We start from the raw sequence: 21,933 nt of genomic DNA, 5'->3' as shown, positions 1-21,933 counted from the left end.
AATGATAGATTGATAGATGATTGATCAAGATCTAGATGACTGAAAGATGATAGATAATAGATGCTAGATAGGGAGGTGATGATAGATGATTGGAAGATAAATAGGAGATAAACATACAGGTGATGAGCAGATTGAGAGATAGATTATGATAAATGATAGAAAGGGAGAAGGTAGATTATAGGATAGATAGATGATTGATGGACAGACAAATAGATGACAGATAGATCATCAACAATTTTTACTAAATCAGAGAAAGTATCCTGAAAGCTAGACAAGAACTTAGAAAAGTAACACACTGGGGGAAGAAAACAAAGTATTGAAATTATTCCCATTTTCTTTTCCATATTGAAATTTTTGAGACAGGGTCTCCCTCTAGCCCCAGATGTCCTGGAACTCACTATGTAGACCAGGCTGGCCTTGAACTCACAGAGATCCACCTGGCTCTGCCTCCCGAGTGCTGGGATTAAAGGCATGTGCCACTACACCTGGCTGAATGAACATTTTAAACACTAAGTGTATATTTTATGTAACAACCTAATACAAAAATACATAGGCCAACGACTTTCTCAGAAGTTTACACTTTCAACTAGTCTTGCAAGAAAGTCTGTTCTCTGCAGTGAGCCAGTCTTTGGGCTTTACTGTGAGTTTCTCCCAGGTGTTGTCAAGAAGCAGGGACACCCAGCATCTCACAGCAGTAGAAGCAGGTTAAAAGCTCAGAATCTTCAGAAAGAGCAGGAAATTAGTGTCCATGGCTTTACTGGTCTGCAGGGCAAAGGTAAAATATGCCAGGGTCACTTTTAGCAAGGACATTGATCGTAACAGAAGTCAGGGTGCCCTCTGCAGATCGTTTTCTGTAGAGTTCCTGAAGCAGAGAGCTAGGGCAGGGCAGGAGGAGAAGGAGAGTGGGTAATGTCTGATGTTCAGGTATCAGAGGCCAGTGGCTGCTGGACCGTCGGGCACCAGAGGACAGGACAGTGAGTGGGGCAGTGAATAGGGATTCTTCACGTTTATCAGGGGTGTGACTTGGTATTCATATTCCTGACTAGGATTTGCGCTTTTAAATTCAGTGTTTCTTTGGCCCATGAGAAGCCTGGCATCCATAACCACCAAGTTCGTAGCCCAGGATGTTGGCACAGTAGGTCAGCATCCTGCTGAGCCTTGGCCAGGCACTATAGCATTAGTGTGTATGTTCCATTATTATCCTGATACCTGTGTGTGACTTGGGAGCAAAAAGTTATCAGAGCAGCAACTGTAATGCCCCTCGGAATGCTCTCAGGGGTGCGAGAGCCTTCTATCAGTTTCTTCTATAGTCTATTGTTTCTGTGTAGCCCAACTCACCTAGAACTCACTATGTAGACCAGGCTAGTCTCAATCTCACAGAGATCCACCTGCCTCTACCTCCTGAGTGCTGGGACTAAAAGTGCTCACCACCACACCAGGCTTTATCTCTTTTTAACTGAGAATTTCATATACACATATGATGTATTCTGATGAAATCCATCTTTCATTCCCTCTCCTCCACTTTCTCCCCATCCCACCCTCCACTCACTGAGCCCTCATAATGTGCATGGGTATAGGGCAACCTCCTGGAGCATGGGTAGCTTCTCAGGGGCCACATCCCTGAAGAAAACTGGCTCTACCCTGCCCCACCGGCCATTGACTGCTGGAAGCTCCACAGCTAAAAGTAGGATTGCATATCCCCCAACCATACTGGTATTTGGCTGACTTGATCTTGTGCAAGTCTTATGCATACAGTCACAGCTGCTGTGAGCTCATGGGTGCAACTGTGTTGTCATGTCTAGCAAATACTGTGTTGCTACAGATGACCACTATTCTGGCTCTAGTAGTCTTTCCACCTTCCTTTCCTAGATGACCCCTGTGCCTGTGGTGGGGTGTGATATAGATATCCCATTTGGAACTGAACATTCAACAATCTCTTATTTTTTGCAGGTTAACCACTAGTGAGCCTCTGTGTTAATTTCCCTTTACTGTAAAAACGAAGCTTCTCTAATAAGGGTTAAGAGAAGCTCTAATCTTCAGGCAATAAACTGTCCTCTAAGTTTTTTTCTTTATCTCTTTGGTATGCTAGTTAAGGTGTCATGTTCTATTGACTGTTAAAATACCATTGAGAACAAGAGCCTTGCCATGCTAAAGATTTATGCAGTCAGAGTCTCTGTTTCAGTATTTTGAGAATGGCACCACAAAATTACTTTATATGCTATTTCTTATTTACTTGTTTGTTGATCTGTTTTTTGAGGCACGTCTTGCTTTTAGCCTGGTTTTGCTTGGTAATTACTGTCCTCCTGCCTCAGTTCTAGAATACTGGAATAACACTTCAGCACTCTGTGCTCTCTTCTCAACAACCTTAAGGAATGCTAGTTTGTAATAAAGCTATACATTGTTGCTCCAAAATAAATACTAAGTAGATTTTTACATTTTTGAGAAGGTAAATTTTGAAAAATAAGAATTGTAAATCCAAAGATTTCCAAACAATAAAATCGACAAGCCAAATTCTTTAAAGTTATATAAAAGAGTACAGTATATTATAATAGTGTCAAAAGTTTGCCAGTATGCTTCTGTTTGCAGGTCATAACTGGTTTAATTTATTTATTTGAGCAAAATAAAAAGCCACCTCTTTTTATAGTGAGTACGTGTTAATACTATTAGAAGAAAATCGACTTTTGATTGTTAGAGTTATGCATCATCTACAGTTATGTCTGCTAGAAACCAACTGGAAATTAAAATTAAATAAACAATAACAAATATTTTTAAAGGCCCCTCAAAGTCACTAGTAGGTAACTTCTTGTTTAGCTTTCCTTTTTTTTTTATACCTCTCCAGCAAAAGAACTGAATTCATGAACAACCTGAAGCTTCTAGTGACAGGGTGAAGGCAAGTAAGTAAGGCGTTTTTTAAAACAGATATATTGCAGATCATTTTCTCTTTCCAAGGAAACTCGCAACCAGTAAGATTTGACAACACAGGTGCAGAGCCTTACCCAGAATAATCTGGGGTGTTGTTCCCTTTAAGAATGGTTTCCTTCTAGTGTCATTAGTGTCAACCTCAGACTCCCTGTACCCCAGCTTCTTTCTTCAATCTCTACTAAAGAGTTGGAAGACTCTTTAGGAATGCTAGACACTGTATAATTCTAGATACCATCTCCACCCCTCCTCAAGGCTGTTCCCGCTACCTTCCACTTTGGGACACACCATTGACGAGGTGGAGTTGGTATCTCACAGAACTTGCCCATCTTCATGCCTCAAAACTAGGCTGGTGATTTAGAGGTAGCATCTAACCCTAGCACTAGCCCTCTGACTCAGGGCAGCACTGGGTACATGGTAAATCTTCAGTGGATACATGCATACTTGACTGGTGAATGTGTGACTGTCCCAACCCAGCCCCTCCCCTCTCCTGAGCCTTAAGACTAGCTCCCACATCTTTACATGCATTTGATTTCAATTTAATGTTAGTTATTCTTGAATGAAGTTATTTTCAATTGCATTAAATTTACTTTTTAACAGAAGCATTAAAAAAAACCATAGAAGTTGTACATATTAAGGGGAGACCATGTGCTGTTTTAACACAATGTGTAAAGTTTAAATAAGGTTAGGATAGCAATCTCCTCAAACTTGTCTCGTTTAACAGTGAAAACATCCTGAGTTCTTTCTTCCTTTTGGTTCTCCACTTGCACAGTTATTTATTTTTACTATTTCATTTATTGTTTTTATTTTATGTGTATGAGTATATTGCCTGTATGTAGGTAAGTGTACCCATGTTGAGCAGTGCTGTGGAGGTCAGAAGAGGGCATCCAGTTCCCCTGGAACTGGAGTTACAGATGGTTGTTAGCTGACATATATACACTGGGAATCAAATCCGGGTCCTCTGCAAGAGCAGCCTGTGATCTTATCTGCTGGCTCATAGCTCTAGCCCCCATTTGCTCAGTTATTAGATGTTAGTTAGCCTCCAATATGAGTCCATAGAATGCTATTATATTTGTGCACTTTCTGATGTTACAGCAAAGTATTTGAGGCCAAATAACGTACAAATCCTTCAGGTTAATTTTAGCTTGCAATTTTTGAAACTTAAAGTTCAGGATTGGGTAAACCTGACTGCATCATCAAATGAACAGCTTCCTGGCAGGTTGTGTGTGATGAGAAGGAACATAGGGCATGATAGGAAGCCAGAGGACCGGTAAAGCTTAGGCACTCTCACAGGCACTGAGATCCTAGAGAATCACCTCAGTCTCTTCTCAGGTCATACCCAGAGTGACCTCATCACCTCCTGTAGAGGACCCTTCACCTCCATACCTCCTGACTGGCAAGTAAGTTAGCTAGTCATCACACTGTCCTTGCATGTATTTAGGGGATAGTAGTACATTTTGGTCACAGGAAAATTGATTGATCTCACTGGTACCAAGCAGAGACCATTAGGTAACGATGTGGGTCCCAGGGAGCTCTTGCAAGGCCCCTGTGCAGAGGAAGAAATCCAGTCCTGCTGGGCTTCCTGAGATTGGAGAGATACCTATTGTCAAAACTCCAAGTCTTGTGGAAAGTCCAATGAGGATATGGATTGGTGAACTGGGCAGATGGTTCTCAAAAGAGGAAACACAAATGGCCAATAAGCATTTAAAATTAATTCAACATCATTATCCACTAAGAAAATGCAAATTAAAAGTTCTTTGAGATTCCATCCCACCTCAATCACAATGGACATCATCAAGAAAGCAAATGAGAGACAATGCTGGCTAGGATGTGGAGAAAGAAACCTTATACAGTGATGATGGCAGGAATGTAAACTGCCAGAAAATCAGAGTGGATAATACAAACAAAATACCCTAAATAGTACTGCCATATGACCCAGCTCTAGCACCCTGGGCATAGTCCTAAAAGACTCTTAAATCCTGTCACAGGGATACTTGCGAATCCATATTTATAACTCACAAGAGCTAAGAAAAGGAACCAACCTAAGTTGTCTATGGATAGATGAATGGCAAGGGGCGATATGGTATCATTCTCACAGTGGAATTTTATTCAACTATAAAGAAAAATGAAATCATGATGTTTGTAGGAAAATGTCTTGGACTGGAAATCATTATATTAAGTATCTCAGACTCAGAAAGATAAATATTACATACATTCTGTCATATGATGGCCTTATATTTTTAGTTTTATAAATGTGTGTGTAGTATAGGTCACAAAACTAGGAGGGGACCATGAAAGGTGGAGAAGAGGTCTTAAGGGAGTATTGGGAGGGGTAGAAATAAAGGTGGTAGGGGCCAGGGGTCCTGAAAGCAGGGTTCTGCAGGGGGTAGGGGGTCAGCAGAAGGAGAGCGAGGGAGGGAAGGGTCATCCAATACAAAGCGAGAGGCACATATTTAAAATGGTCTCATACTCAGACTCTAAGCGGAAGGAAGAGTAATATGGGAACTCGAGGAAAGCAGGCTGTGAACAGGTTAAAAATCTTGCTGACTCAGAGCAGACACTATGAGACAGTTCTGCCCAACCCAGACTTTGTGCTCAAAAGATAACAGGCTTGGTTCATGGGCACATGAACCTTAAGGTGACAGAGTTTGTGTTTAGATGGGCACAAGCCATTTGGACACCAGGCTTGGTCCATAGATATGTGACTCCTATAAACACCAGTCTTGAAACCATGTGGATTTCAATATTTTGAAATTCTCAGCTTGTAAACAAGAAGCTCTACACTTTGCACAGTGTTCTGAAGACCACATGGCCAGTTCCGCCTGGCATATGAACAGGTGAACGAGGATGATGGAGAGCCTGAGGGCAGGGTCCCAGGCTGCAGGAGAAACTCAGTTTTCAGCATCCTGCTGAACATGGTGGAACTCCTTGTTCATTTCCTTGGTGTGGTAAGATGTCACTGCAAACTGCATGGCACAACAACCAGGACTAGGCACAAAATGGATCAGCTTGAGGGAGCTTGAGTAAGCTCCCTTCCCAGGGAGCGTGAAGTTCACTAAGGAGTGTTCAGCCTTCATAATCTTTGCAGACAAATGTGATTAAAGATGTTTATTTCTGTCAACTTATTAGTTATACTTTAGAATGTCAATCTCCACGTACATCCCTTGCCGTAGCAGATATCACTTTCAGCTTTGCATTTAATTAACTTTTTTACTCTCCTTGAAAGACTGAATATCCAAACTTCAAGTACCTTTGAGATGTGAGTGTGGATTCCTGAAGGTCATGTATGGGATATCTGTGTGTGTCTGTGTATGTGTGTGTGTGTGTGTGTGTGTGTGTGTGTGTTATATGCATGTGAGTATGCAGGTCTGTTCATGCATGTGGAAGGCAAAGCAGGATGTCAGGTATGTTACTTTATCTTTCCCCACCTTATTGTCTTCAGACAGGGTCTGCTGTGATAAAATACCAAAAGCAACTTGGGAAACAAAAAAGGTTTATTTCATCTACATTTCCAAGGCACAGCCCATTTTTGAGGAAAGTCAGGGCCGGAACCTGGAGGCAGGAACTAAAGCATAGACCATGGAGAAACCATACTTCCTGGCTTGCTCCTCTGGCCGGTGCTCAACTTGCTTTCTTATTCAACACAGGCCAACCTACCCAGGGTTGGGCCATCCCACATCACTCCACAATCAAGACAATGCCTCACAGACCGGCCATAGGCCTATCTATAAAGGAAATTCCTCAGTTGTGTTTCTCTCACCACAGGTATGTCAAGTTAACTGAAGTTATCCAGCACACTCACTGACTAGAGAGTTAGCCTTTGTGGCAAGGCTATCCTGCCAGTATAGCCTTGCCAATGAACTCTTGGGATCCATCTGTCTCCACTCACCAATGCTGGGTTACAGGCACACATGGACATGTCTGGCTTTTTACATGAGTGCTGGGGATTTGAACACAAGTCCTCATGCTTGCATAGCAATTACTCTTACCCACTGAGACATCTCTTCCAGGCTATCTTAACACACCCAGAATGAGAAGGTCAGTTACATTATGCTGATTGTGCCATGAGGTGTCCAAAAGATAGAGAGAAGAGAGGGATCACTTTCATATGAACTCCATAAAGCAGGTTGGGTCTAGCTATCACACTCTACACCAACTTCCTGAGCATTCAGACTCTGGTTCTTGCCTCTGCCATCATATCTGATGCCATTGTGCATGGGGCCACAGTTCACACCATCAAATTCCCAATATCAGTGACTCAACAGGGATGCACATGAATTGGAACTTCAGCGACACAGACTGTGGTTGCAAACAGACACTTCTGTCAAGCTTCCTGCCCTCGCCCCCACCCCGTTGCTTCCGTGCACCTTTCCAGCATGCCAGCATGAAATGCCCTCGGGGACCTTATGTCACAGATTTCCCCTTATTGTGCAATTTTAGATTTCATGATTTTAGATTTTTTTTTTCTATTTTAGATCTTACATTTTTCTTCAGTTTTCCATGACACCATCAAATTCCCAATGTCAGTGACTCAACAGCGACGCACATGAATTGGAACTTCAGCGACACAGACTGTGGTTGCAAACAGACACTTCTGTCAAGCTTCCTGCCCTTGCCCCCACCCAGTTGCTTCCGTGCACCTTTCCAGCATGCCAGCATGGAATGCCCTCAGGGACCTTATGTCACAGATTTCCCCTTATTGTGCAAGTTTAGATTTCATGATTTTAGATTTGTGTTTTTTTTGTTTTTTTGCTATTTTAGATCTTACATTTTTCTTCAGTTTTCCATGATGAATGGGTTTTGTCTATGGTGCAAACTACACCTCCACATTGTGTGAGGTATACTTATACCCAGCTGTTTCAGCGTGATTTGCTGAAAGAGTACTCTTTCCACTGAGTTTCCTTTGGAACTTTCTCGAATATCAATGATCTGTTTCCAGACCCTGTACTGTGTGTCAGTGATTCCTTTGACTCCCCTCCACCTTCACACTATATTGATCTCTATAACTTTACAGAAAGTCTAGAAGCTAGGTGACTTTAGTCCACAAACTGTTTTTCTCTTTAATAATTTTTAAGCTATTCTGGGTCTTGTGCATTAATTTTTGAATCTTAGATTCAACTTCTAAGTCTCTACAGATACAACTGTAGGAATTCTGGTTGCGTTTTAATTGAACATAGACAGACTTAGAAAGGATAGGTCAATAATCAGTTAATAATACTATGTCTTTGGCCTCATCTCTGCCTTTAAATTATACTTAGACTACTCACACGTTTTTTATATGAGTAATTGTAAGCTGAATTTGAAATCTTCTATTAGCTTTTGTTTATAGTTCCAATTTGGTCCCCACCCCACATACACAATTTTGGTCTCCTTTGCGATTATCTTGTTGATTGAGGATTATGTTTTATGGTATTACATTCTGTGCTCGTTACTTTCATGGGTGTTTCAGCATCCCTAGAATATAGCTGACTTATATCAGTAGTTCCAGCAGCATTCTACCACTTCACATGTGGTTCAAAATAATATGTTTTTTAGTCTCCAAACTGTACATATGCATACATATGCTCATATGAAAAGCTTTGTTTTATTTGGGGGGACAGGATTCAATACTATATCCAACACTACATAAACCTGGCCTAGAACTCACTGTATAACCTAGTCACTATGTAACTCATAGTATTTTTCCTGTTTCTGCCTCTAGAGTATTGGGTTTAAGGATATTAGCTACTGTGCTCAGCCACTGTTGTTAATATCAACATTAAATGATAGTAAGAAAAGATACTTTAGCAGTAAGATCCACATGTGTTTAATCATATATCAGTTTTCTGTGCTGTTTATCCAGAAGTCTGCTTTTGAGGATGTGCTGTGGCTTACCGAGGTTGGACTTCTCTTTAAAGCACTTTCTTCTCTTGTTATATTCTGTTTAAGTCATATTGTCTTCAGCATCATTATTCTGTAATCTAGTTTGCTATTTAGTCTCACCTAATAATCTAGTTTACAGCTTATTGTATTGCAGGTCTCTCTCATCTCTACATGCTAAATTTGTATCTTAATTTCTTCCAAGTATCTACTTAAAATAGTAGTTCCTTAGAATTTTGAACATATGCAATATATACATGTATAGATATATGCTTATACATATACATCTCTGTCTATCCCTCTATCTTCTTATTTATATGTATATAACCATCTGTCTATATCTGTTCATCAGTCTATCCATCCATCTATCCAACCATCCATCTATCCATCCAGAGTCTCCCTGTGTATTGCAGGCTGGCCTTCACCTTGCGATCCCCCTGCCTTAGGCATCATAACTGTTTGTCACATACCTTGCTGATACTCTTTCAGATCTTCTGACTTGTGAATTTTCCTAACTATGTCTCTTCTGGGTGGGTTTTCACTGATCCACTTATTCTCTGTCCTGTGGGTCCTGTTTATACAGATTTGCTGCTTCCCTGATGATTTTTATTGAATTCTAGATACAGGGTATTTTGCCTGTTAAGTACTGGATGTTTCTTTTTATCTATGTAAATCATCTTAATCACTTTGGGGAGCTGTTAAACTGTTTAGAAACACTTTGCTCCTGTTGGGACTTGCATTTATGATTTCTTTGGCGGGAGTAGAGCTATGTTTAGTTGAAGCCTTGTGCCCCTCTTCACTGAGGCTAGACATCTCTGAGACGCTTCCCAGGGCCCCATCAGTGTTGAGGTGTCCAGTCTAGTCAAAGGGAACCTTGCTGTGTGGGTTGTAAATGCTCGTCCTCTGCGGTCTCTCCCTGGTGTGGGGAGATTCCTGGGAAGCATCCCTTTCCTTGTTCATACAGCCTTGAAAAACCTGCTTCCAGAAGTTCTTTCCTCATGTGTCTGTGTCCTTTGTTCCACTGTGCCTTGTGAATTCTGGTGACACAGTCCTCCTGGACATTTTGGGAATAAGCTCTTGTCACACTGCATTCTTTTCCCATGCTGTGGTTAAGAACTCTCTCAAGTTAGCAAGTAGTACGTACCATGTTTATGTCCAATTTTTATTTTTAAACACTGCATTCTTTTCCCATGCTGTGGTTAAGAACTCTCTCAAGTTAGCAAGCCCAGCCATAGTAGTACGTACCATGTTTATGTCCGATTTTTATTTTTAATTTAGTTTAATTTTTATTTTATTTATGTGTGTGGCTGCATGGATGTATGAATACACATATGTGTGGATAACAAGCAGAGTCCAGAAGAGGGCATCAGATCACTTCAAGCTGGAGTTACAAGCTGTTGTGAGTTGTCCAGTGTGAGTGCTGAGAACTGAACTCAGGTCCTTTTCAAGAGCACTCATTGCTGCAGCGCTGTCTCTCTCTTTCTGTCCTGAGTTTAGAGGTCATAGATTCTGTCTTTTGAAGAATAATTGAAGCATTGAGGTGATCCACATCACTCAGAAGCAGAAGTCTAACAATGATGTGCTTCACTGTGCACTATCCACAGGATAAGTCTCTGTGAGGGGAATATTGAATGATTTGGTAAGGAGTCTGTCTCATATACACAAATCCTATATACATCATATATCTCATAGAAAAGAAGTTTTATATGTCTGTTAAAAGGTTCTCTTAATTTTTTGCTCATTGTACAAATACGAATAATATTTATCATCAATGTAAGAAAGCATTTATTAAGGACTGTACAAAGAGTGTCATTGTTGATTTGTGTTGCCAACTTAACACACCCGGGGAAAGGGATCCTCAACTGAGGAATTTCCTCCATTGGATTGGCCTTTAGCCAAGACTGTGAGGTATTGTCTTGATTACTGAATGATGTGGAAGGGCCCAGCCCACTGTGAGTGGTGCCACCCCTGGGCAGCTGGTCCTGTGTTGTGTAAGAAAGCAGGCTGAGACAGGCCAGAGGAGCAAGCCAGATCTGTGTTCCTCTGTTTCAGTTCCTTTCCTGGCTTCCTTCAAAGATGGACTATGCCTTTTAAGTATAAGATGAAATAAGCCCTTTCCTTCCCAAGTTGGTTTTGGTCATGGTGTTTATCACAACATAAAGGTAACCAGAACATTGAGTGTGTGGGAAATACTGAAATGATTGAAAAATCTATGATGATAAAGGCATTTCCTTGGAGCATAGATGAATATACACAAAACAAGCCTTAATTTCAGCAGAATATTTATCTGAGCTTTAAAATAAAAATATAATTTGATTTAGTAGACTGTAGCATATCTAATAATCTTATGACATCATTACCTTTTATGCCATAAGATACTAATTTCACCAGGAGCATGTTGAAGTATGCCATATGGTGAAGTACAGGCCCTAAGTCTCATGTATGTCTTCTGAGGGCTGCCCGAATCTCATGTAGGTCACGTGAGGGCTGCCTGTGAAGACAATGAGACAAAAAATTCAAAGAATTTTCGAGGGTGGAATGGAATAAAATGTTTAAATTTTATTCCATCGGGCAGTAACAATCTGAGCATGCTTCAAATCAGAAGGATAATGTGATCAAATGCACATGTTAGAAAAACAATTATAAATGGTCTTCGGTTTGATTTTCTTGCTATCTGACCCTGCTTACTTCTTTTATCTCCAGTGTCTCCTGTCCAGTTTCCCCTTTAGTCTGACATCTTCCCGTTTCCTTTAGTTTTGCTGGCGACTAAGAGGAGATTTGCCTTCACTTGTCATCTTTGGACCATCAGAGATGTTGCCATCATTTGTTATAACTGTGTTTCCTTTCTTCCTTCCTTCAGTGTGCGCGCTATGGAAATGCCTTCGTCACAGAAGTCCTGATTGACAGGGGGGCCAATGTCAACCACCAAGATGAGGACTTCTGGACACCAATGCACATTGCGTGTGCCTGTGACAACCCAGACGTTGTCCTGCTGCTCTTATTAGTAAGTAACCAGTCCAGTTCCCTGCCACTTGAAGACTGGTGACATATGGAATTGCATGTTTGTTAATATTTCTCAATGTATTACACTGCATTTGAGAGAAGCATGTGTATATGTCATCATGTATGCTCCATGGATGCAAATAATCGGCAAGTAACATTGTGGGTTGTGTATTAGTTCTTAAAATGACCAACTTGGTAGATGTGCCAAACTTGACCTATCTCAGCTTTACCTTAAAATTGCATGCTTTGGTGCAAGTCAATGTTAACTGAAACGGTTGGATGATTTTTTCAATTCATTCTCATTTCTTAAAATCCTAGCCACATCAGCCTACATTCATAAGGAGATGTGATTTTTACTGAATGTTTTGTCTTGATATTCACTAGTAGGCTCCTGGAAAGAAAACTCTTCTTGACTGTATACAGTAGAGAAGTACCCACACCATTGGAGATTCTTGTCATTTTCTGTTGTGTCTTAGAACCTGGCATTGATTGATGTTCACACATACTTTGTTTTGGGAACTGATTAGTTTTGAAATGATTTTACTGTTTATGTCTAAAAATGATTGTGAGAAACCATGCGAGATTTTTGGACAACTTTGATGTGAAAATAAGAATGACTGTGTTTCTTCCTTTCGTCATGAAAATCCTCTCTCATTTCTTCCATCTTTATTTTTAAAAATGTTTAATTAATTAATTTTTATAAGAAAACTCTGTCTCTTTAAAAAAAAGGGCATTCTATATCAGAGGTCTATCTGTTTAGAACTGCTGGGTCAATATGTGATTACAATTGGTTAAAGGTTAACATAACAGTACTCCTGGTAGAATAGAGCAATCAATAGCTTAAGCTCTTCATATAGATCGGTCAATGGTATGATGTTCCACCCAGGGATCATTTCCCCAGTGAACTCTCCTTTCACAGTACTGAAGTAGGCAAAGCCTCCTTAGGAACATTTAGCAGATTTCCAACATTCAATCTTAAGCTAATAAGCATTCTTTCCTCCAGTGTGCTTTTTCAAACTCTGGTTAAAACTTTTTATTTTATTTTATTTGTATGAATTTTCTGCCCGCATATACGTGAGTGTCACATGTGCAATGTCTGTGGAGGCCAGAAGAGGGTATTGGACCCCTGGGAACAGGAGTTACAAATGGTTATTAGCTGCCTTGTGCATGTTGGGAACTGGACCTGGGTCCTCCACAAAAGTAGCCGGTACTCTTAACTGCTGAGCCATTTTTCCAGCACTCCCACCTTTTCAAATATTTTATTTATCTATTTTTGTTTTATGTGTATGAGTGTTTTTCCTGCATGTAAGTGTACCCATATCATTCAATACCTGCAGAGGCCAGAGGAGAACATCATATCCCCTGGAACTGTAGTTAGGAGCAGTTGTTAACTGTCATGTGGGTTCTTGGAATGGAACCCAGGTCCTCTGAAAGAGCAGCCACTGCTCTTAACCACTGAGCCAACTCTCCAACTCTCCTCCTTTTATTGAGACAGGATCTTCCTGTAGCCCCAGCTGGTTTGAAACTGGCTATGCAGACCAGGCTGGCTTTGAGCTCACAGATCCACTTGCTTTTGCTTCCCAAGTGCTGAGATTAAAGGTGTGTACCACCACGCCCAGCCCACCATCTCTTTTTTAAATATATTTTATTTATTATTTTTATTTTATGTGTATGAGTATATTGCCTGCATGTATATAAGTGTACCCGTGTGGTGAAATGCCCGCAACGGTCTGAAGTGGGCTTCATATCCCCTGGAACTGGAGTTAATGGACAGTTGTTAATCATCATGTGAGTTCCAGGATTTGAACCCAGGTCCTTGGCAAGAGCAGTCAGTGCTCTTAACCACTGAACCATCTCTCCAGCCTCGACCATCTCATTTCTTTGTGATTTCCTACTATGTGTCTGGCTTTTCATGGCCATTATCCTATGTAAGCTTTTAAGAATGCACACACAAGCAAGGTTTGCTAAAATACATTAGTTAAGCGACTTGCAGGCCAAATTGTAAATCCTCACGTTGAACTATAGTTCACTGAACAGAGAGCATCCTGTTCCATTGAGCCATGCTCTGCACACTGGCTCCTGGGCCTGCTATAATAAACTGCCTCCTGTTAGGTCACTGAAGACAAGGGAAGCCTATCTTCTCCCAGCCCTGTAGGGTGAACCCTGAAATCAAGGTAGCACAGGGCTGTCAGTGCTAAGGAGCACTAGAGAAAGAAAGGTCCTTCCTTGCCTCCTCCTCCCTTGACTGTAGCTCCATTGCTCCAGCCTCTACCCACTGTCACAGGCCTTCTCCTACATCTCTGACCCACTGTCACGGGACCTTTTCATGCATCTCTGCATCCTTCTCCTTCCCATCATAAAGACACCACACCCTGAGCTCAGCACCCAGAGCAGTGCAGTTCAACCTTCTGATTATGCCTTTAAAGACCATATTTCCAGCTAAGGTCACAGTAAAGCCACAAGCCCTAGCCAGTGTGTTTGAACAAGTCTTTCTCTGGGACACAATTCAATGCAGGGCACATTGCCTCTCTCCCCCTATTTTAAAAACTGAGCAGAAGCATTTTAACATTAAAGACTAAGAGTACTGACTTTTTAATCTTATGAGAGGTTTGATTTCATCTGGTTTCCCGTGGGTTGCCCCCCAGGAATATGCACTCTTTTATTGTAGGGGTGTGTATCACTGAAAATGTCTTCTTTCATATCCTAGAAGAAGCCCTATGAAATCAATAGGGAAAGGCCAAGGAAGTTACAACCATTTACCTAAAAATAGAAGTTTGGAGGGCTAGAACTTCATACAGAAAGATATGAAAGCTACTTAACTCATTTATAAGAACAAAATCTTAACTTCGCCAAAACAGTCTCGGGAACTGAGCTGACAGCGTAAGGCTCAGGATTTGCTAAAAGGTAACAGTAATCTGAGAGTCATAGTGGGAACACAGTCACCTTCTGATGGATGCTGAGGAGTGGAGATTGCAAAGGCTTCATTATGCTCAGAGCAAGGGGACCTTCCATTGTTCTTCACAGAGGGGCTGTGGGGCATTCAGAATGCTCAGACCAGCGGGCCCTCGGCTGTGTTCTTCACAGAGGGTCTGAGTCCTTTGGATTGCTCGATACATTTCTTAGATAATTCGATCCCTGGCTGCCTTGGATGACTGGGCTTCTTTCCTTATGTAGGGAATAGGATGAAAGTTCCATTTGGCTTTTGTGAGTTTTCTACACCCTGATTTCTTTCTTTCTAAATATTGGCTGGGAGACTTCAAACTTATCCAAACCTGTTTCCATTTATTTTTTCTGACCAATTATTATTGATCACACTGAACTATTTGACAAAAGGGCCCTTTACACCACCTTTTCCTGCACACAGAATGACTGTTTTGTTCTCATGAATCCATATTCAGTTGGCTTTGCTTGAACTTTTAAACTCTTCTTTGCTTTCTTGAATTTCCATGTTCTGGGCATTACATCATCTAAGCTCACTCAAGGCTTCTGAACCTGGTTCTGCCAACAAGCATGCCCTCCTCCATTCTAGAATGTTTCATCTTCTAAAGAGGGCACAGGGGAAGGTTCTGTCTTCTTCACATGGTCTCCTTAGAAGCCATCTCCATGTTCCTTGGGTACCTATGACTACATTGCAGAATTGATGCTGCAGGTCTTAACAAAACAGAGTTCAGCACGGGACTACATCCTTATCTTGATGTGCAGTAGATGGACCTGAATATAGACAAATCCCTTGGAGCAGAGTTTGCCTGCAGGGAAAGTATGATTTTCAGAATACCACCAAGGACTGGAGAGAGCACACCCCATGCTGAGGACAGAATGCAGCAGGCTTAGAACTCAAGCTTGGAGCAAGCCTGGATACCAAAACTGGTACTTAAGGTATCAAAATACAAGATCCCATCATTAGAATAAGTTATATGTTGGCCAGTTCCTTGGGACTTCCCGAGACTGTGTGAGAGAGGAAATCTACATGAGGTTTGTGTACACTGGTTAAACTGGCTCTTCTAAGAAAATTCAATAAATAATGGCACTCATCCAGTGCCCAGTCTATTGTTTAGAAAAAAGGTGACTCTTTGAAAAAGTATCAAGTTATTGTCTTAACTTGGGATATCAGATGTCATTGTCAGACCCGGTCCCAGATTTCTTAGGAAGTAGAGAGATCTTCATCTCCCTGTGCCTTCCCTTCATCCTCCTACCCTTTGAATTTGACTTCTATTTATTCCTGGAATTATCAGCACGTTACCTGTGTACTTAACATCACTCCTCATCTTGAGCATGGAATTGTTTAAATAATGATTTTCCCCCTTGGCCTCAAAAGACATAGTTTCTTTTCCTTTTATTTGTTCCCATGGCGACAATTCAGTGATATTAAAGGCCAGTTGGCTTTAAACACCTCTTCTGCCTGTAATGATTTAGTTTACAGTGTAGTTCAATAATTCCTTTTCTAGCTTTGACCAGTGTTCATCAAGGAGTGTCAAATCAGCCATTTGTGCAGTCATTGTCTCCAGCACAACAGAGGAGTAACCTCCCACTGTGCGCATCGGAGAGATGCTCGGTGTTATGCCGAGTGTATGAACAAAATGGCAGACCAATGAATGGCAGGCCAGTTTCTGGAAGCCCCCTTGGGTTTGCTGCTGAACGACTGATATCCGACAGTGGTGACTGGGTAGCCATCTTCATCAGTTTTTATATTCCACGTCCCCCTCATCCCTTCATTTGTAAGTACTTGCTTCAGTACATATGCGTCTTCTTTGCTTTAAAAGACAGAATGGAAAGTACAGGAAAGATGACTCAGCAGTTAAGAGCACTGACTGCTCTTGCAGAAGACCCACGTTCAAATCCCAGCACTCACATGGAGGCTAACAATCACACATAACTCTAGTCACAGGGGCTCTGACGCCCTCTTCTGTCCTCCATAGTCAGTGTACGACTCAGGTGCACTTAAACACATGTGGATCATACAGATAAGATAAAAATAAATTAAGTTTAAAAGACAGAACAGGGAAATAGCAACTTTATATTTCATAAGGGATCTAGTTAAATCTGTAAAGTCAGGAACATTTTCGTGGCTTTACAGCCCTTTTCTCAGACAGTAGAATACTGTACAAACTGGTTTATCTTGCCAGTTCCTCATACTCAGAGACTCTCTTGTTGATCAATATCTTCATTCATTTAGTTAGTAAAGATTGATTGATCACTGTGTATTTATACAGCACCCACTCATGACAGAAAACTACAGTTCATCCATCCATCCATCTGTCCATCCGTCCGTCTGTCTGTCAGCCTGTCCATCCATCCATCCACCCATCCTTCCATCTATCCCTCTTCATTAATCCAGTGATGACTGTGCTCTACCTGTTACACAGTGAGTAAGAAGACATCTTCCTCTGGAGTAATGGCAAAAATGAGCAAATGATCCAAGGAATAAAAGTGTACCCTGGGGAAATTTGATTAATAGACTGAATAAGTGTGAGTAACCTTATTCATGCAGTGCTATCCAGCCAGCCTCCATAGAAACAAATTTTTAAATAAATGCTGATAAAATATGTTGTTATAGAACTTCTAATTGCTATAAGATGTATTTCTAACAACAACCTCAGAAGAGAGATCGATTTTACTTGCAGAATCAAATGCCATTTTATATGGCTTCATGCTTCATGTCCAGTGTCCTAATTTCCAAGCCCAGTGGATTGGAGTGTTTTTTTCAAATAAGTATTTGAGTCTCTGACACAGGGTACAGTAGTGAGCAAAAGATACAGAGAGCCCAGCATTTGGAGAGTTCATCTAACTAGTGAGAGACAACCAAGCTAGTTTTGGATTCCTGTCAGAAACAGCAGGAATTGCAGATGGTTGACACATTTTCAACCTGAAACCTTAGAGGTGAGGAGGGACAGTGATTTTTGTTTGTGGTGATGGAGAGGGTTAAAATATCTCCAGTGGTATGGGATTATGCCAAAGATGGCTGCAAGGTACATTTGAAACCCATCTTAAGATCTTGAGAAGTCATCTACAAAAAATATTTTTTGATTTATGAGATACTTATTAAGTCAAATGATGTGTGTATGTGTGCATGTGTACGTGTGTGTCTGGTATGTGGTGTGTATATATATATATATATATGTGAGTGTGGTGTGAGAAGGCACCTGGGTATGTGGTCTGTGTGTGTGTGTGTGTGTTTGTGTGTATGTATCTATATCTTGTATTTGCTATGTATGTGTATGTAAGTGCCATATGTGTGTATGTGGCATATTGTGTGTGTGTGTTCAGTGTATGCATCAAGTTTGTGTATGTATCTTATGTGGTATGCATGTGTGTAATTATATGTTTATGTCTGATATGTTGTGTGCATGTGTGTATGTGTACTAATATGTATCTGGTATGTGATGTGTATGTGAATATGTGTTTGTATCTGTGTGTGTTTGCGAAAATGTATCTGTGTACGAATATGTGTGTGTCTGGTATGTGATGTGTGTGAGTATATGTGTGTGTCTGGTGTTCAGGTTGTATGTATGTGAATATGTGTGTGTGTATGTGAATATGTGGGTATGCACATGTGTGTATGAATATGTATGTGTGGTATGTGGCATGCACATGTGTATGTGTGATTGTATGCATGGTCACATCATTCGAACACTGCCTTTGATTTGATCAAGTGCTGTGTTTGGAGTGGTCCTTGACATCTCAGTCCTTCTGCTCACCGGCCTGCAGAGCTGCAATGGTGTGCCCTACCCGCTGGTAGGCTGAGGGTAGTTCTGCTTTCTGTTATTACTTGAAAGCGTCCATTACCTCCTGGAAAGGGGTGGGCTGAGTCCTCAGTGGCTATTTTGGACCATGCAATGGTGGGATGTGGACTTCTGATGCTCCAGCCTCTTTTCAGACTAAAGGCTCTGGTGTGTCATCTGTATATCCAGCCAGTACTTGTGCTGTGAGCTTTACAGGGTGGCCACAGCTGCTGAGATTCTGCTACCATGAGTAGTTCTAAAATCATGGGGTGTCAGCACATTTTGACAGTCTACCACACCTCAAACCACCAGAGGCACAGTGCTTTAATTTGGTGTTCTTTATTTTGAAGGGGATTTAATTAAGTTGACCACCTAGGATACTTGCATTTGGGAATGTGGTCACCCGTGTTCCTGTCTCAGACTAAGTCATATTGAAATTTTTTAGAAGTGGCTTGATCCCCCTATGTGTTCCCAAACTGTTTAACTACTACAAAGGATGTCTGTTACACATAACTTCAAGAAATTGATAATAGACATTAGAACACAAATTCATTAGTTTCATTTTTTGAAAAGTTTCTAGGACAAGTTGCACATTTCTAAATTATTATTTTATGTAAATTCAGGAGAACTTTGAAGATTTGTTTTCTCCTTGAAATCAGAGATTGAGGGAGGAAATGCTGGTAAAAGGAGAGTCCTTGGCTGAGCAAGGCTCAGTAGTGGTTTTATCACAGTCCAATTCTAGAACAGTTGGGATGGCTTCCAAGAATTATGGGAAAGGTTTTCCCAGTCCTTGGCCTTCTGTGCTTGGACCTCTGATACTAGCCAGGTCTCAGCCAGGAGGAGGAATGTGCTACAGCTGGATTTGATGGACTCGGTAGAACCAGGTCATTAAAACTGATGCCTCAGGCAACTGCAGGAACTGAACAATCCTGCCATAGCTGAAATAGTAAAGGATTTATGAGCATGAGACTTAATATGTGTTGGGTTGCTTTAACTGATAGACTAAAATTAAATCATTTCCAACCTTCACTTGCTTGTTGCTGAGACTCTTCCTGGGTTAAATATTACTACATTATGTTTTGTACTTTGGCAATAAATGACCTTCCCTAGCACCTCTGATCTGTGGGTTATGAGGACGTAGGCAGGCTGCCCTTGCTATGTCAGAAGGTGCACGTCTCTCTGGGGAATGTATGTTCATGGGGAAGGTTCAAGGCATACCTGGGTGTCTGGAGTAGATGAGGGCAGAATATATGACCATGTACCTGACTACCTCTGCTATATGCACATGGCCACCCCAGACATCTTTGTTCTCAGAATTGATCCTGCGTTTGAGATTCCTGAGGAATTTCAGTCTTTGGCTCAGAATGCCTTTAACTTACTATTAACAAACTGGATTTCTCCTGTTATTCACTGTCTCCCTTGCTCTCTATATGTTAGCTCAACCCTCTACATCCTGTCCACATTCCTGTGAATTTCTCTATTTTCATCTCTTAGTTTTATAAACATTTAGCTGGTATTTTCCTTTCAGTCCATAGTTATGTCCCAGATGGTCTGAAAAGCTGAAGTAAAACTCAATCAGACACATCCTTTCCTTCTCACTGAGGCTCTCATTGTCACAGTTGGGCTTCTGTGGAAGAGCAATGAGATGGCTGCTGACTGTGACTGTCACCTCCTGTCCTCTCCTCACAGGAGGCTTTGGAGACAGTTGGATCCTGGAGCTCACTGGCCAGTCAGCCTAGCCTACTTGAGCTCCAGACCGAGAGCTTGTGTCTTGCAAAACAAAACAAGGTGGGGGCTGGAGAAACAACTCGGTAGTTAAGAGTGCTTGCTGTTCTTCAGAGGGCCTAAGTTTGGTTCCCAGCACTCTTGTCAGGTGGCTCACAATCACCTATAACTCCTGCTCTCAGGATCTGATGCCCTCTGATGGGTACCCACACGCACGTGCACACACACACACACACACACACACACACACACACACATTGATCTGAGGAAAGGTGCCTTGGCTCCTAAGCTCTATTAGTGGTATTTAAAGGTCAGAGTCCTTGTGCATAGATTTCACTTTTGTAACTCTACTACACAGACCTTCCTATTAATGAAATCTATGAAGATAATTATTACATAATAGTAATAGTGATAAGAACATAAAGTTAAATTAAAGAAGATAAAATATAAAATGTCCTCTTAAAAACAAGTCCACACCTTAGAGGCAGAGGCAGGAGAATCACTGCAAGTTTGAAGCCAACTTGGTCTATGTACCAAGATCCAGGCACATGAGAGCTATGTTGTGAGACCCCATCTCAAAAGAAATAAGTAATTAAATAAGAACTCTGGTGTGAGATGAGACATGCTGGGAATTCTGCCCCCATCCTCATGAGCCAACAGAATCTGCACAATTTGAACGTGAGTAAATGTTCCTAGCTCTAGCGGAGTCTCTAGGAGAAATGACATTTGACACTCTTCTGCCCTCTCATCGGATCTAAGAACAAAGGGAAGAGGCCTGTGCAATGAGATGGACATTATGAAGGCCATCATGCCAAGAGATAGTCCTCAGTGTGACTTGTCTGCAACCCTAAGTGTGCTGACTACTTCTCTCCCAGTGGCACCAGGAGAGTTCCAGGAAAGCCACAGATGGCCACAAGTGAAGATGCAAGACAGACTTCCTGAAGAGAAGACGTTCTGAAGGAAGGCAAAGCCAAGGGTGGAGACAGAAACAGGGACACTGGAGGAGCTGCAAGCCTCTGGATCCAACAGCTACAGCGAGCGCCAAACAGCCCCCATACTTGCCAAGTAAAAACAGTCTCACCCTCCAGGCAGGTCTCTTGCCTCAGTGCCTAATAACCAGTACGCTCTGATTTTCAGCCCAAAGTTAAAAGGAATGTCAAGAAACAGTGAGAACACAGACTAGAGATTGAAAAAAGAGCTTAAGATGTGACAGAGTTGTTAGACCCACAGACACAGATATGGGACAGGTATTAGATCCACTGTACCATATGCGGTTCAAATGTTAGACCCACAGTCTCCGATGTGGCACATATATTAGAGCCACCAAGATATTTATAATAACCAAGATTCACATGCTATTTTAATAGGAAAAGTAGACGGTCTTAGAAAACAGACCTCTAACAAGAGAAGAAAGGTGAGACCTCTAATGAAGGAAAAGGAAATGACAGAAACAAAAATCACTTGAAAGGAGCCGAGGACCTCCTGTGCTGGTCACTGCGGGAGAGCAGAGGTGACTGGGAGAGGAGCCAAGATCCTCAGCTGGGAGCTAAAAGGCCCTTCCTGAACCAAAATGCAGAGAGAACAAAGCCGGTCAGAACCCTTAACAGCCTCGGGAAGCACAGTAGGCATGTGGTGGAAAGAGCAGGAGAGAAGAGCTGAAAAGCATGATGTAATCTAGGCTAAGAACTTCCTGAGATTAGACATGGAC

At 41.5% G+C, this 21,933-nt stretch overlaps 1 protein-coding gene across 1 annotated transcript in view; it reads left to right on the top strand.

Moving 5' to 3' along the window:
* The window catches only part of Myo16 (myosin XVI), a 497,779-nt gene that overhangs the window by 46,143 nt on the left and 429,703 nt on the right, over positions 1-21,933 (top strand). The window contains exon 3 of the mRNA XM_029557215.1: positions 11,639-11,782. Coding sequence (XP_029413075.1) covers positions 11,639-11,782 — 144 coding nt within the window. The remainder of the gene's footprint in view (positions 1-11,638; positions 11,783-21,933) is intronic.

Source organism: Nannospalax galili, unplaced genomic scaffold (genome assembly GCF_000622305.1).
Source record: "Nannospalax galili isolate Female #2095 unplaced genomic scaffold, S.galili_v1.0 scaffold267, whole genome shotgun sequence".
NCBI classification, from domain to species: domain Eukaryota; kingdom Metazoa; phylum Chordata; class Mammalia; order Rodentia; family Spalacidae; genus Nannospalax; species Nannospalax galili.
This window is presented reverse-complemented; position numbering and strand designations above follow the sequence as displayed.